Source organism: Rana temporaria, chromosome 3, assembly GCF_905171775.1.
Source record: "Rana temporaria chromosome 3, aRanTem1.1, whole genome shotgun sequence".
NCBI classification, from domain to species: domain Eukaryota; kingdom Metazoa; phylum Chordata; class Amphibia; order Anura; family Ranidae; genus Rana; species Rana temporaria.
In genome coordinates, this window is record NC_053491.1 from 390095616 (window position 1) to 390110428 (window position 14813).

Here is a 14813-nt window from a genome sequence, read left to right on the forward strand (position 1 = left end):
TTTTTCCCCACCTGAGCCACGAGCCCAAAATCCCACACTTTGGAAGCACTTTTGTTCGTTTCTGCGCTAAAACACTCCGTTGAAGGCATTAGTGGTTTGCCACTGCCCAGCACGCAACACTCAATTATTTCAAATTAGTAAAGCAGGAGAGGGAAACTTTGCCCAATGAAAAGTATATAAAAATAAGCAGCAGCTACTAGGCAGTAAAGGCTAATTGCTTCTCAAGTGATGCCAAGAACACTGACAGATCAAAGTTTGTTTTAGAATATTTTATAAAAAGCTTACTGCTAAAACAGCATGGACCCACCAAACTGGTGATCTGGTACCACATCCATGTATTTTGTTATTTTTCTTAATAGGGCAGCCCGGTGCTTTGTGGCGAACACACTAGCCTTATACTACAAATCTGGGTTTAACCCCCACTGGGGACAATGCCTCCATGGAGTTAATTCCTCCTGGGTTAGCATGGATTTCCAAAAAAAAAAAACGAAATGCGGTCATAAGAGAAATATAGTTTATATGGAGCAAAAGAATGCAAGTGTCAAGCTGAAGGGGTCAGCCCAGATATTAATTTGTAACAATAAAATGGGTCTATCAAGATTTGGCAAACTTCAACGGTTATACACAAATTCTCCTTCATAAGAGCTACAATAAATGAAAAAAAAAATAATTTAATCAAACAAATGTATAACTTTATGCATTCTACAAAGATTATTAAAATACGTCAAGGACAAGGGTATTATATCAATTTGCTATAATAAAAATGCATATAAAGTACAATATATTAAGCATCCATCATGGTTATTTAAAGCTAAAGTTTAGCAAAATCTTTTTCTCTATAGCTATAGTGACCTTGTAATTAAGCATTATCTACATCGTGAAGACAGCTGGATCCTGTAGAAATCTTCTCTGCAGGGTGCCCAGTCCTCTTCCTGAACTTCCAACGCTGGAATGGTTAAAAAAAAAAAAAAAAAAATTCGGGCTGAATTGCCCCCTCCTCCTTTCAGAAATACCCGTGCATGCTTTACACTGAATGTAACATGATCTCTAAAGAGTAAGAAGGATCCTGTCATTCAGCCAAGTCTCCCCCATTACAAGATTGTACTACACTCTGTGTAAACTATAAAAATAACAAATGTTCAATGTAGTAGTGAGGAGGGGTCTTTTTCCCCCATTAAATTGTCTCTAATGTAGTTCAGGCTGAAGATCTGAACCTTTCAGCCAAGTTCAGCATCAAGAAGAGCACTAAGCACTCTGAAGAGATTTCTAAATCCTGCTAGAAGGGAGCAGGGACATGGCCAAGCCTCGCTGTATGTGTGTATGCATGCACCCAGCCCAGCACAAAAGCGTGCTCACATGAGTGCCCCCACAGGAGCAAGCTTTCTATGGGGGCATGCGGAAGAGGGTAAAAGAAGAGAGCGCCAGCGGGGGACCCCAAAAGAGGAAGTACGGGACCGCTCTGTGCAAACACAGAGCAGGCAAGTATAAATCAATTTTTTATTCTAGGAAAAAAAAAAAAAAAACTTTAGAACCAGTCACAGTGTCCATAAATGTAATAGTAGTCTGGAAATTAAATGCATAAATTATGCCCCTAGAATGTCTGAATGTGCTCCTTGGATTTTTACTCTATGTGGCTAGGGTGTGAAAAAGTCTCACAGATGTGGTGGTCCCATACTCGGGTGGAGTAGCAGAATGTGTTCTGGGGTTTAAACCAAAGTATAATAAAAAATATTATAAACAAATATTTATTATAGTATAATAAACGGTATTGCACAGAGCAGCCCTTTATATCCTTTTTTGGGCTCAAGCAACCAACGCTCTCTGCGCCTCATCTTCTCTGAGTGCTCCCATAGCAAGCTGTGTGTTATGAGGGCACTGGTAAAAGCATGCGCCCGGGTCGGGCTGTGTGCATCCTTAGACACACAGGGCCAGATTCAGGTACAGCAGGCCTATCTGTGCGGCGGCGTAACGTATCCGATTTACGTTACGCCGCCGCAAGTTTTTCAGGCAAGTGCTTTATTCACAAAGCACTTGCCTGTAAAGTTGCGGCGGCGTAGCGTAAATCACCCGGCGGAATTCAAATTCGGCGGGTAGGGGGCGTGTATCATTTAAATGAAGCGCTCCCCGCGCCGAACGAACTGCACATGCGCCGTCCCTAAAATATACCAGTGTGCATTGCTCCAAATGACGTCGCAAGGACGTCATTGGTTTCGACGTGAACATAAATGACGTCCAGCCCTATTCACGGACGACTTACGCAAACAACGTAACTTTTAAAAATGTTGACGCGGGAACGACGGCCATACTTAACATTGGCTGCGCCTCATATAGCAGGGGCAACTATACGCCAGGAAAAGCCTAACGTGAACGTCGTAACTTTACTGCGTCGGCCGCGCATACGTTCGGGAATTCGCGTATCTAGCTAATTTGCATACTCGACGTGGAAATCGACGGAAGCGCCACCTAGCGGGGGAAAAAAATTGCAGTTTAGATCCGACGGCGTAAGAGACTTACGCCTGTCGGATCTAAAGGATATCTATGCGTAACTGATTCTAAGAATCAGTCGCATAGATACGACGGGCCAGATTAGGACTTACGACGGCGTACAAATGGCGCTGCGCCGTCGTAAGTCCTTTATGAATCTGGCCCACACAGCGCAGCTCAGCCACGCTACCCAATCCCTCCTCACAAGGTTTGACTGACAGTAGCATGAGCTGCTGCCTCTGCGTCCTGTGAAAAAAAGGGAGAGACAGCAGCACTGCTGGATCAGAGCTGTTATACCTTAGTACAAAAAATAGGATTTTTATAACAGCTTACCTGTAAAATCCTTTTCTTGGAGTACATCACGGGACACAGAGCTGCATAGCCATTACATGTGGGTTATAGAGTCTACCTTCAGGTGATGGACACTGGTGTAATCAATTAAACAGGAAGTTCCCTCCCTATATAACCCCTCCCCTACTGGGAGTTCCTCAGTTTTTGTAGCAAAGCAATAAGTGTCCCAATATCCCCAAACAAGAGGGGTGGGAGCTCTGAGTCCCGTGATGTACTCCAAGAAAAGGATTTTACAGGTAAGCTGTTATAAAAATCCTATTTTCTTTATCGTACATCACGGGACACAGAGCTGCATAGCCATTACATGTGGGATGTCCCAAAGCAATGCTTACTGAGGGGAGGGAGACACCAACAACGCAGACCGCCATCAGACGTGAGGACCTATAATGCTGCCTGCAGCATACTGCGCCAAAAAGCTGCATCCTCTTGCCGTCTTATGTTCACCTGATAGGAGTTAGTGAACGTAAGCACAGATGACCAAGTTGCGGCCTTGAAAATCTGCGTCATAAAGGCTTGGAAATGCATTGTGCATAAAGCGCTTACCATCCTGGTAGGGAGCACCCCCACAAAAAAAAAACAGGGGGAATCCTACTCTAACCACAAGCCTGAATAATAACCTGATGAATCAACCTTAAAAACAGTTGATTTTACCTCCTGGTAGCGCAACAACATCAGTTTTCCGTATCCGAGCAGCCGCTTCAGATAGGCCTAGACCCTTCTTACTCCAACGAGAGAGAGAGTGTAACCATTTTAATAGCTGACCTGAACACTGCCTGCCCATCTAGGGTCTTCTGGCAGCCCAATAAAAACGTCAGCTTTCTATATCTGAAACCTTCAGATAGGTATTTAACTGCTCTCATCTCAATTGAGAGAAAAGCAATAACCTTTCCTTCCGTGAAACAAGGTTTTGAAAAAAGGGAAGGTAAGAATATCTAGATTCAAATGAATACTAGATCCTTCTAGTAAATAAGGTTGGGTGAGGATGAAAATCACTCTACTTGTAAGAATAATTGAGTATGGCTCTATACCAAGAAAGTTGCCAATACTGAAACTCTTGGAGGCTACCACAACCAAGAACACCAATTCCTTGTTAAAGGATGAAGAGAAATATGGTGCATCGGCCCAAGGAGCTGACCCTGTAAGCCGACAAAACTAGAGCCAATCCTCCGAGCACAAGGGCGACCCAACTGGTGGACTTATACAAGGGGTGACGTGCATAACAGCCCGGACCAAAGAGTGTGAAGTAATCGACCTTTGGAAGCAAGGCCGAGATCGGATCCTTGATATAACTTAAGGCTAGCTCCGTCTCCTTTCCAAATGTAGGAAGGCAGGAATTTTACCTTTGACAAACTTCCACGGATGCCACCATCTGGTTTCACACCAGGAACATGGGCCTTCCAGACCGTAGTATATCCTGGAGGCCAGCTCTCTTGTATGAATCAAGGGAATTGCCGCTGATTCTGAAAGCCCCGATCCTCGAGAATGTGGTCTATAATAGCCAGACCATTAATTCACCTGTTGCAAGGCAGAATGTAATACCCCCTGCAAAGTAGGCCTGGACAAGATGTAAGGGACTGTGGGTCCTCTACTACCACCCTTACTGTTCCTGCACCGAGAGGTCGTCAGGGTTATGCCGGAGTAATCAGGCCAGCTTCCGTTCTCCTCTAAATGTTGCATAGAAGCCACAAAAGTCGCGGCACTGGGGGGAGAGACACAACCAGTGACAACTGGTCCCCCCCCTCGGATTACAAACACATCTGCCCCGCATGCGGGTGGATCCTTTATCCTTGACCCCAAGCTGTTCAATCTCTTGTTGAGCCTGGACGCCAATACATCTTATGTACAGGGTACTATTTCTGTGACATTTGGTCAGGAAAACAGTCGGGGTGTAGAGGTCATTCTCCCGGAGACACTTGTTGACGGCTCCAGCGAATCGCCTGCCAATTCTGCATTTCATGAAATGACGAATGTCAATAGGCAAGGCACAAGCTCCTCCTTGGTAAATTAAGTAAATCACTAGTATGGCATAGTCTGATTGTACTCTGACAGAACCAACCTGCCACCTGAACGTTCAGGCCCCTAAGCCAGATGCTCCATCGGTAGCTCTAGCTGACAGATAAGGCTCCCTTGGAGCTTGACTACTTCCCCTGGGCCATGGTCTCTTCCTGACCTGGCAAACCCTTTTAGTTAAGAATCACCAAGAGGAATTCCAGCATATCTCTGGGACCTGGTTCTTTGGATAATGCTAGGTCAAGATCCACTCTTTCTAGGCCGACAAAATACTGTTTATAACAGCCCTGAATAAAAGTTAGTATAGGGAACTGTCTTGAATGAAGCCAGCATCTTCCCTAGTGCCTTAATCAAAAGGCCAAAAGTAAGGAACTGTTCCTTGCCGTGACCACATAGACCAGTTTTCTTATAGCGATGGTCTTGTCTGAGGCCAAAAAAAAAAACTCTCCTTTTTGGACTGCCAAACATACCCAGCTTCTTGTCAAATGAAAGAATGTATCTTTAGAGTTCCAGATACTTGACCATGCTGGACACCCTTAGGTCCAGCCATGCTACTGACTGACCCATCAGCAGGAGTTTGCTTCGGTATGCCATTACTGCTATACCCTGGGCCTACAGACCTGCTAGAGGCGGGCCCTAGCACCCTGACAACCCAGGCACGGAGGCTAACCCAAAAGGGCAAGACCACCAACTGGAGATAGTGCTGTTCCCCTGCGAAACGCAGACAACCTCTGCAGACCCAAGTAAATAAACACATATGCAACTGGCTCCCCATGTGTGTATGTGGCAAGTGTTAAAGCCATATGCCTCAATGGAAGTGTGTGTACATGGCAGCGTGTGTTCCTGGAAGCATGAATTCATATAAATATGTTTTAAGAAAAACATGCATATAGCATGTGTGCTCTGGAACAAGCATCTTGCAAGCAAGCATGCGATATAAACGTGTTATGCAACAATGTGCAACATGAACCCATGCAGACACGTATTTCTATGCAAACACAAGGAATCCTGTATTGCTTAATTAGGCCGCCATGTGCAACTTTAAAGTAATCATGCATCCTTATGCGATTTAGCATCTTCCATGCAATCAACATCTTATGCATTTTAAGCACTACTGTGCGGACAAGAACCCTTGTGTGACCAAGGACTCTTGTGTGACCAAGCACCCCTGTGCGATCCAGCATCCTTATGCACTCAAGCATCTTAATGCGACTTTAGGCATTTCTGTGAAACAAGCCTCTCTATGTGATCAAGTATCCTTGGGTAATCCAGGACGCTGTTGATTCGACAACCATGTGTGATCAAGCTTCTTTTTGCATTCAAGCATCTTTAAGCGATCTTTAGGCATTCTTGTAGAAACAAGCCTCTCTGTGCGACCAAAATATCCTCGAGTAATCAAGGACTTGGGTGATCGGGTAATTATGTGTGATTCAGCATTTTTATGCCTTCAAGCCTCTTTATGCGATTCTAGGCATTTCTGTGGAAACAAGCCTCTTTGTGTGACCAAATATCCTTGGGGAATCAAGGACTTGGGTGATCAAGTAATCATGTGTGATTCCAGCATTTTTATGCATACAAGCATCTTTATGCGAACTTAGGCACTTCTGTGGAAACAAGCCTCTCTGTGTGACCAAATATCCTTGGGTAATCCAGGACGCAGATGATCAGGTAACCATGTGTGATGCAGCATCTTTTTTGCATCCAAGCAACTTTATGCGATTTTAGGCATTTCTGTGGAAACAAACCACTTCTGTGTGACCAAACATCCTTGGGTAATCAAGGATTTGGGTGATCAGGTAACCATGTGTGTGTGATCCAGCATTTTTATACATACAAACGTCTTTATGCGATTTTAGGCCTTTCTGTGGAAACAAACCACTTCTGTGTGACCAAACATCCTTGGGTAATCAAGGATTTGGGTGATCAGGTAACCATGTGTGTGTGATCCAGCATTTTTATACATAAAAACGTCTTTATGCGATTTTAGGCCTTTCTGTGGAAACAAGTCTCTCTGTGTGACCAAATATCCTTGGGTAATCCAGGACTTGAGTGATCAGGTAACTAGCATCTTTATGCACTCAAGCATTTCTATGCAACTCTAACAAACATGCAACACCATACAGACAGAAACATGTATCCTTATGCGATCCACAATAAAACATGCTTTGTTACTTGTTTTTATCCCACATGCATTCCAAACTCATGTATCTTATGCAACATGCGGACTGGTAAAAAGGAAGTTATCCTCTGTAGATGTGCGTTTCCTCAATTAAGAGACGTTAGCAATGTGTACCAGCAACTGTGCATCCCTCAGATGTGCATTTGGTTAGCCTGAAGCCGACACCAGGCTGAGGACCATATGGAGGTCTTACTAGCCACCTATAGGAAAACCTCTCTTTACACTCTAAGGAGAAGATAGAGGCTTTGGTTGAGTAGGCAGAGGGAAATTATATGCAGCATGAATCTCTAAAAAGACTGCAGGTGCAATCAGAACCTGTAGGGCTATTGATAGCTTCTCCTCGTTAGGCTGCAGCTCCTGTCTCCTGTCCTCTGACAGTGAACCTTCATCCCCAGCTCTTCTAATCCCTTTGTTTAAGGATTAAAGCAGGAAAAGGGACACACCCTGCTTTTTTTTTTTTTTTTTGCTTCTTGTGAGGATGCTGCGAACATAGCAGTTAACCTCTTGTAGAACAACAAATGTGATGCAAAAAACAAAACACATGCAGAGTGGCTGCAATGTTGGGGGAGGCTGCATTGATTGCCTGACAGGTCTGATGGCTCAATCTGTGAGCTGTCTCTACAGGGGAGAATAAGGGGCCACCAGGTTCAGGTGGCGATTCCTTTTTATATTCCTACCCCTGACCTTATTCACTGGGAAGACCAAAGTCCTAAGCTAAAAGCAGAGGAGCTTAACCCAGGTGCATCAACAGCTGAACATAGTCTGGCAGCAACAATGCCTGCTAATCTGCACAGCTAGATGCGGAGTAGGCGTCTTAGATGAATCTGTATCCAACTCACACAAGGTGCTTGCGTTTGTGTCCCCCTAGCTTTACAGAGCTCTGACGTCTGGGCCTTTTTGAAGAGCCCTCTCTGCGACTGCACTGAGCCGGTGAGCACGTGCGACATGGTAGAGCCTGAAGCTGAGGAAGTGGGACGCACAATAGACCAGCTAACACTTAAGCTTCCGTCTTTGGAAAGCATGGTAAGCGAAAACATCAGGCATGTCTTTTACTGCCCATAGTAGTGGAAAAACAGATAAGACTTGCAGCTACTCATGGAAGACAATGCTTTGCATAGGATTAAGGGCATTTTTTTTTTTTTTTTTTTAATGTACCAGCCCCTTCAAGGGGGGATATATGGGTACTACAGCCATCCTGTCTGAACAGACATAGTGGCCCAGGCTACATGCCGGCTAGGGGAGGTATATGGGTGCCCTGAGCCATCCCGTCTCAAAAGACATTGTGGTTTACATTGCCCATGCATAAAAACATAATATAGGCGAGACCCATAGTCCCCTACAGAAGACCTACTGTCGAACCAAGTCCCGTAGGTCCCTCTCTTACCTTTCCACGCTGCAGGGTATTGCCAAGCAAGAGGCCCAATCTTCCCCCTTCACCGTGGGTATAGTCCTAGACCTTCAGGGACCGGGGTCCATGGCAGGAACACCACACCCCTGGACCTATATAGCACCCTGGCAGCAGAAAAAACATTTGGTCCTTAGAAGGCACAAAGTTCTGGAACCCAGGATCCAGCCCTCCGCAGAGAGGCATTATAGGCTAAACCTCGTTCTTCGTACCGAGGCCCGGGTACCGTCCACTTTGGCTATGAAGCACCTTGGACGGATCCGGATTTATGGAGGCTTTTTACATCCAGCATGGATCCCTCCAGTGGAGCTCCTAAGAGCACATGTTAACTCGTGACCAACACCTTAGACACTGATGAAAAAACTGAGGAACTCCAAGTAGGGTAGGGGTTATATAGGGAGGGAACTTCCTGTTTAATTGATTACACCAGTGTCCATCACCCACATGTAATGGCTATGCAGCTCTGTGTCCCGTGATGTACGATAAAGAAAATGCATCAGGGTTAAAAATAAAAATGATGCCTTTAGAACCACTTTAATTACCCCTTACAATCCGTCGGACCATCGTGGCATACTTCCGCTGCGTGGAGCGCAGGAAGGGGAACACACAGGCTGTGGAACGCACGCCGGATGTGAATGGCGTGGCATGCATGGACAACAGGTAGGCAATTATGGGGGTTATTTATAGGCGTGGGGAGGTGAGGGAGTCCAGTTCCATGCCCCAGTAGAAGTCTATGAGGACGAAACCGGTCGGGTACACTGGACTCCAATCATTTCCACTACACTATTGATCTTGGATTTTCTTGATTTGCTGTGGTGATGTGACCTGCTGTGGTGATCTAAGTGTGGAACTTTTTATCTTTCGGGATTTTTATATATACATTTGTACTGTTTGGATTCTCTCCCTGCTGTGGAATATTTTTATATCTTTTGAGAGATTTTATTAAATTTTCTACACTATGAGGAGGTGTTCTTTTTCCCTTTTTTCCCTCTGAAACTTGGAGTGTTCATTCCACACCATCTCACGGACGCTCCTGGGGCCAGTACTTCCATCTCCTTCCGGAACATCTGAATCAGGATTTCTTCCTTCATCGGTGCTGTTGGAGGGTATCTGAGCCCATATAAGCCTTGGAGACCTACCCACCGTATGGTGAGATGTGGGTCAACGGGAGTCGGTAAGAGTATTTATCTTTTAACTTACCAAGGAATGTCCATGAGAAGAGGTTCTTGCCTTTCCGTGTGAAGAGGTGTTGTTTTTCAACTGAGGGGAATATTTGAACACAGCCACAAGCTATGAATGTATCATAAGGAACCACCCCCACACATATACATGGGACTTTTTCACTTATTAATTGTATCTGTGGTCACACACTTTTACATGACTTATTAATTAATTAATTGCTTTATTTACCTTTGTATTTTCACTCATTCATATTTAACCGTGAATGTCATTTTTCTGTTCGTGGTATATATGATCTTTCTTTCCACCGTGTACCCAGTGAAGTTTTTGGACATATTTCCCTATAGGGTGTCTGTCCATTTGGGGCCACTTTGTGGACACATTTTTTCACATAGGTTGGCGCTACATTTTTTATTTTCACTTTAATTGACAATGTGTAAAAAAATAATTTTCATCCTGCATTTTGAAAAACTTGCGGTAAAAAAAAAAAATGAAGTCTTCAAAAATTTCACCACGCTTCTTAGAAAATAACGTGGGGTGCTTGCTATCAAAAATGTGGTAATTTTGTGAGCGGGCTTCAAAAAAATGATAGGTACGATAATCAGGAAGTTAGATGCGTAATTTATGCCACTAGAATGCCTAAAGGTGTTTCTTTGCATTTTGGACCTCTCTATGTGGATAAGCTGTGAAAAACTGTCACATGTGGTATCTCCACACTCGGGAGCCGTAGCAGAATGGGTTTTGGGGGCCAATTCCAAGTATGCCTATGCTGCGAGTTAGAAATATCTTTGTGTAAAAAAAAAAAAAAAACACATTACCAAAAGACTCATTATGCCTTTCTGAAAATACCTTAGGGTGGTACTTTCTGAAATGTGGTAATTTTGTGGGCCTTTCTTCTGCCCTAGCACTTCAAGGACTCAGAAAAAGCCACAGACAGTCAAGTAATTAGATGCACAATTTATGCTCCTTAAAAGCCCAAAGGTGCTCCTTGAATTGTGAGCCCCTTTATGTGGCAAGAATGTGAAAAAGTCTCACGTGTGGCATCCCCATACTCGGGAGTACAGTTTGGGGGGAGAAAAAAAAGTCTTTATCCCCTGCTAATTTTTTGTATGTTTGCCCACTTACAGAGAAATTATTAGTCTATCATTTTAATGAGAGATGATCTCATATGTTTACATTTCAGCCTCCAGTCTCCATTTCAGCCTATGTGAGCAGGCATTATCCTGCATAAGCTCTCACTGACTCTCTTTTTGAGTAAAGGAGTCAATGTGCTCTGGTAAGCAGATTACCTATCCAGTCACTTTGGGTGTTTATTCAAGTTTGGTGAAGGATCACTTCTCTATTAGTATATCACAGCAAGCACGGAATGGACGTTTGGTGTTTTATGGACTTTATTATCATAATATTTTTTTGTGCTTAAAAGGGGTTGTAAAGAAATGTTTTTTTTTTCATAATAAGCATCCATTACCTGCAGACATTCCTCTTTTCATTTCCTCATTGTTCGTTTTTGCTCAGAAGTTGCTCTATTTCTTCTCTGTTCTGTTCACTTCCTGCTTGTCTGATTTTACTGACCACCGTGAAGGGAGGCTTTACTGCGGTGGTCAGTAACGTGCTCACCCCCTCCTGGGAACTTCACCTGTGTGGCAGGACGCTCTCTACGTGTTAGGCCCCGTACACACGACCGAACATGTCTGCTGAAACTGGTCCGCGGACCAGTTTCAGCAGACATGTTCGGTCGTGTGTAGGCCTGAGCGGACAGGATTCCAGCGTACAGTTGCCCGCCGGGCCTTTTTCCAGCGGGCAAATATTTCTGAACATGTTTTAAAACATGCCCGCTGGAATCCTGCCCGTCGGACATGTTCGGTCGTCTGTACAGACCTACCGTACATGTCCGAGCGGCCGCCATCCCTCGCATGCGTCGAATGACTTTGACGCATGCGTGGAAGCATTGAACTGGCAGGGCCGCGCACGTCGACGCGTCATCGTCGCGGCGACGGCGCGGCCTCGTCGCCGCGTATCGAGTACGCGCGGATTTCTGTATGATGGTGTGTACAGCCATCATACAGAAATCCCCGGGCAGACATGTACGCTGAAAACGGTCCGGCGGACCGTACATGTTTGCCCGTCTGTACAAGGCCTTAGAGACTTCAAGGAGGTGTGAATTACTGGGCGTGCCGCAATTCATACTGGGAAATGTAGTTCTTACATGAACGAGCGATGCAAACCAGGAAGTGAAAGAAAACAGAAACTAGAACGCCGGAGGTGATATAGATGAAGGAATTTAATAGGTATTTACTCGTTTTTTAACAGAATCATTACACTATTCTGTCTGTCTACCTTGCAGACATTAATTTTAGGCAAAAAATGTTTTCCTTTACAACTCCTTTAAGATTGGGACTGAATATTATTTGCACTAATTGATATTTCACAATATTTTTTAATCATATGTTGTTTGATAATGTTTTGTGCACATTTGCATATTTAAGAAGGATTAGTGACTTAAAGCGGAGGTTCACCCATAGCTTACACATTTTCCCCTTAGCTTCATGCTCGTTTTGTCTAGGGGAATCGGCTATTTGTTTTAATATATGATCCGTACCCGTTTACGAGATGCATCTTCTCCGCCGCTTCCGGGTATGGGCTGCGGGACTGGGCGTTCCTTCTTGATTGACAGTCTTCCGAGAGGCTTCCGACGGTCGCATCCATCGCGTCACGATTTTCCGAAAGAAGCCGAACGTCGGTGCGCAGGCGCAGTATAGAGCCGCACCGACGTTCGGCTTCTTTCGGCTACTAGTGACACGATGGATGCGACCGTCGGAAGCCTCTCGGAAGACTGTCAATCAAGAAGGAACGCCCGCTCCCGAAGACCCATACCCGTAAGCGAGGGAGAGGATGCATCTCGAAAACGGGTAAGTACTGCTCATATTTTAAAACAAATAGCCAATTCCCACTTAACAAAAACAAGCATCCAGCTATGGGGCAAAGAGGAAAAAAAAACACAAATGGGTGAACTCCCGCTTTAAGGAGTGCAGTCCTATGATTTTCATTTTTATTTTTATTAATTATTAGCGCCCCCTATCTTTTACCCAAATTGCACCGTGTTGCTAGGACACGGCAGATCTCTGTAAAGAGCTGCGGACGCGGCTCTTTAACCATGTGATCGGCTGTGTCCAATCACAGCCTGTCACACGTGAATACAGAAAGTCATGGTAATCTGCTCTCATCGCCTCACAGTGACAGAGTGTGCAGCGAGGAGAGCCGATCAGCGGCATCTCCTCACAGCGGAGAAAAAGGCATGTAATCAGGGCACCGATTACAGTAAAGCCCTATCAGCGACACAAATCAGTGCCCATTACAGGTGCCAGTCAGTTCTGCCTTTTAGTAGGGCTGCACGATTCTGGGAAAAATTAGAATCGCGATTCTTTTGCATAAAATGAAGATCACGATTCTCTCACGATTCTCAATTTTTTTTTATTTAAAGCGGTAGTAAACCCTGTTCTTGTCAATATTGCCCATGTTGTCGCCATTGCCCATGTTGTCACCCCTATCCATATATGTATACTCTCGCTCAGGCCCCCAGGCAGGTAGTACAATGGTTCTCTCTCTCAGGCTCCGGGTTACACGGAACCCCTCCGCCGGCCCTCACCTTGGTGCCCCCCCCCCCCCCCCCGTCTTCTGCCTCCTCCAGCGGTAAAGCTCCGGCCGGGCTCCCCCAGCACCTGCCCTCATCTCCCCGGCTCCGGTCAGCATTCTCTGCTCCGCTCCCTGTCTAGAACCAGGCCCGCTAGGAATCCTGGGATTGGTAGTTCTACAAGGAGACCTCCCCCTTCACTAACAACAGAGGCGGGACTACATATCCCGCCATGCCATGCGGCGCAGCGGCGGATGATGACGTTCCTGCTGCAGATTGGAGGATGGTGGTGATGGGGAATGTAAGCGACTTCCGGGACACATGGGACAGGTGAGAATAATTTATGGCCGCACCCGAAAATCGTGGGTCATCCGGCGGGGAGATCGCGGGCAGGGAGAATCGAGATGGCGATTCTCTCCGCGATTAATCCTGCAGCTCTACCTTTTAGTGCCCATCAATCCCCTTCAGTGCGGCATAATAGTGCCACCTAATCAGTGTCCATAAGCGTCGCCTCCTCAGCGCACATCAGTGAAGGGGAAATATTACTTATTTACAAAAACAAAGAAAAACTTTTTTTATTATTATTCAAAAATGTCTATCTTTTTTTTTGTAAAAAAAATAAAAAAAACAGCAGCAATTAAATACCACCAAAAGAAAGCTCTGTTTGTGTAAAGAAAATCATTACAAATTAATTTGTGTACAGTGTTGCATGACGGCGCAATTGTCATTCAAAGTGTGACAGCGCTGAAAAATGGCTTGGGCAGGAAGGGGGTGGAAGTGCCCAGTATTGAGGCGAATAAAGTATACACTTCCTGCTTTGTTGTTTGCGACTCGCACAGCACACTATAACCAGAAATGCAGCAATGCAATATTTGGGAAGAGCAGATCTCAACAGGCCTCTAATACAGCGCTGCCTGCACCGAATCTGAACGCTAACCTGCCTCATCTAGAAAACCCTCACCTGTGTTTAGCCTCCTTAAAGAGCTCGGTGACCCGCCTCACCCTGTCCACATCCGGCTCTACCCCGTCCGTACAGCCTATCTCCCATGTCTCCAGCTCTCTCCACACGGCTGTCAGATGCTCCATGGGCGCCGCCATCTTGCCCAAAGGCCCACCCTCGCATGCTGCTATGGCAACCAGGAGTCACACGATGCAATCTGACACGCTATTGGAGCTCAGCACATGCGGAGAGAGTATATGATTGGGTAGCCGCGATCCTTGACTCCCTGTGTTCTGATTGGAGGAAGGACTTCCTTGTCAAGCCGCGCGCACGTGGCTGTGTTTATGTGCTGTGACAGCAGTAGGGTTGGTTGCACCTACAATGTACATTGCTATGTACAGAGATCAGATGGGGGAGAAGGAGTGGAGTGTTCTGTGTTAGAGCAGACATGATCTCTGCTATCCAGATTCCAGAAGGGCTTTCTGCGTCCCTTCTCCCTGGAAACACAACAGCACAATACAGCATTGTGAAATATTTCATATAAAATCAGGAATACTCACTGATTTTTGGGATATGTCACTTTAACTGACAATTGCGCGGTCGTGCAATGCTGTACCCCCATAAAAGTTTTGTA

General features: G+C 45.3%; 1 protein-coding gene across 2 annotated transcripts in view; it reads right to left on the reverse strand.

Annotated features, from left to right (window-relative positions):
• The window catches only part of ATXN10 (ataxin 10), a 142710-nt gene extending 128334 nt beyond the window's left edge, over window positions 1-14376 (reverse strand). Inside the window, exon 1 of one of the 2 annotated variants that reach the window (XM_040345789.1) lies at window positions 14201-14375. In XM_040345789.1, the coding sequence (XP_040201723.1) occupies window positions 14201-14337 (137 nt within the window). In that variant the 5' untranslated portion in view covers window positions 14338-14375. Of the gene's footprint in view, window positions 1-14200 lie in introns of both variants that reach the window. The other variant, XM_040345790.1, reaches the window with a different exon arrangement.
• Window positions 14377-14813: the final 437 nt, after the last annotated feature.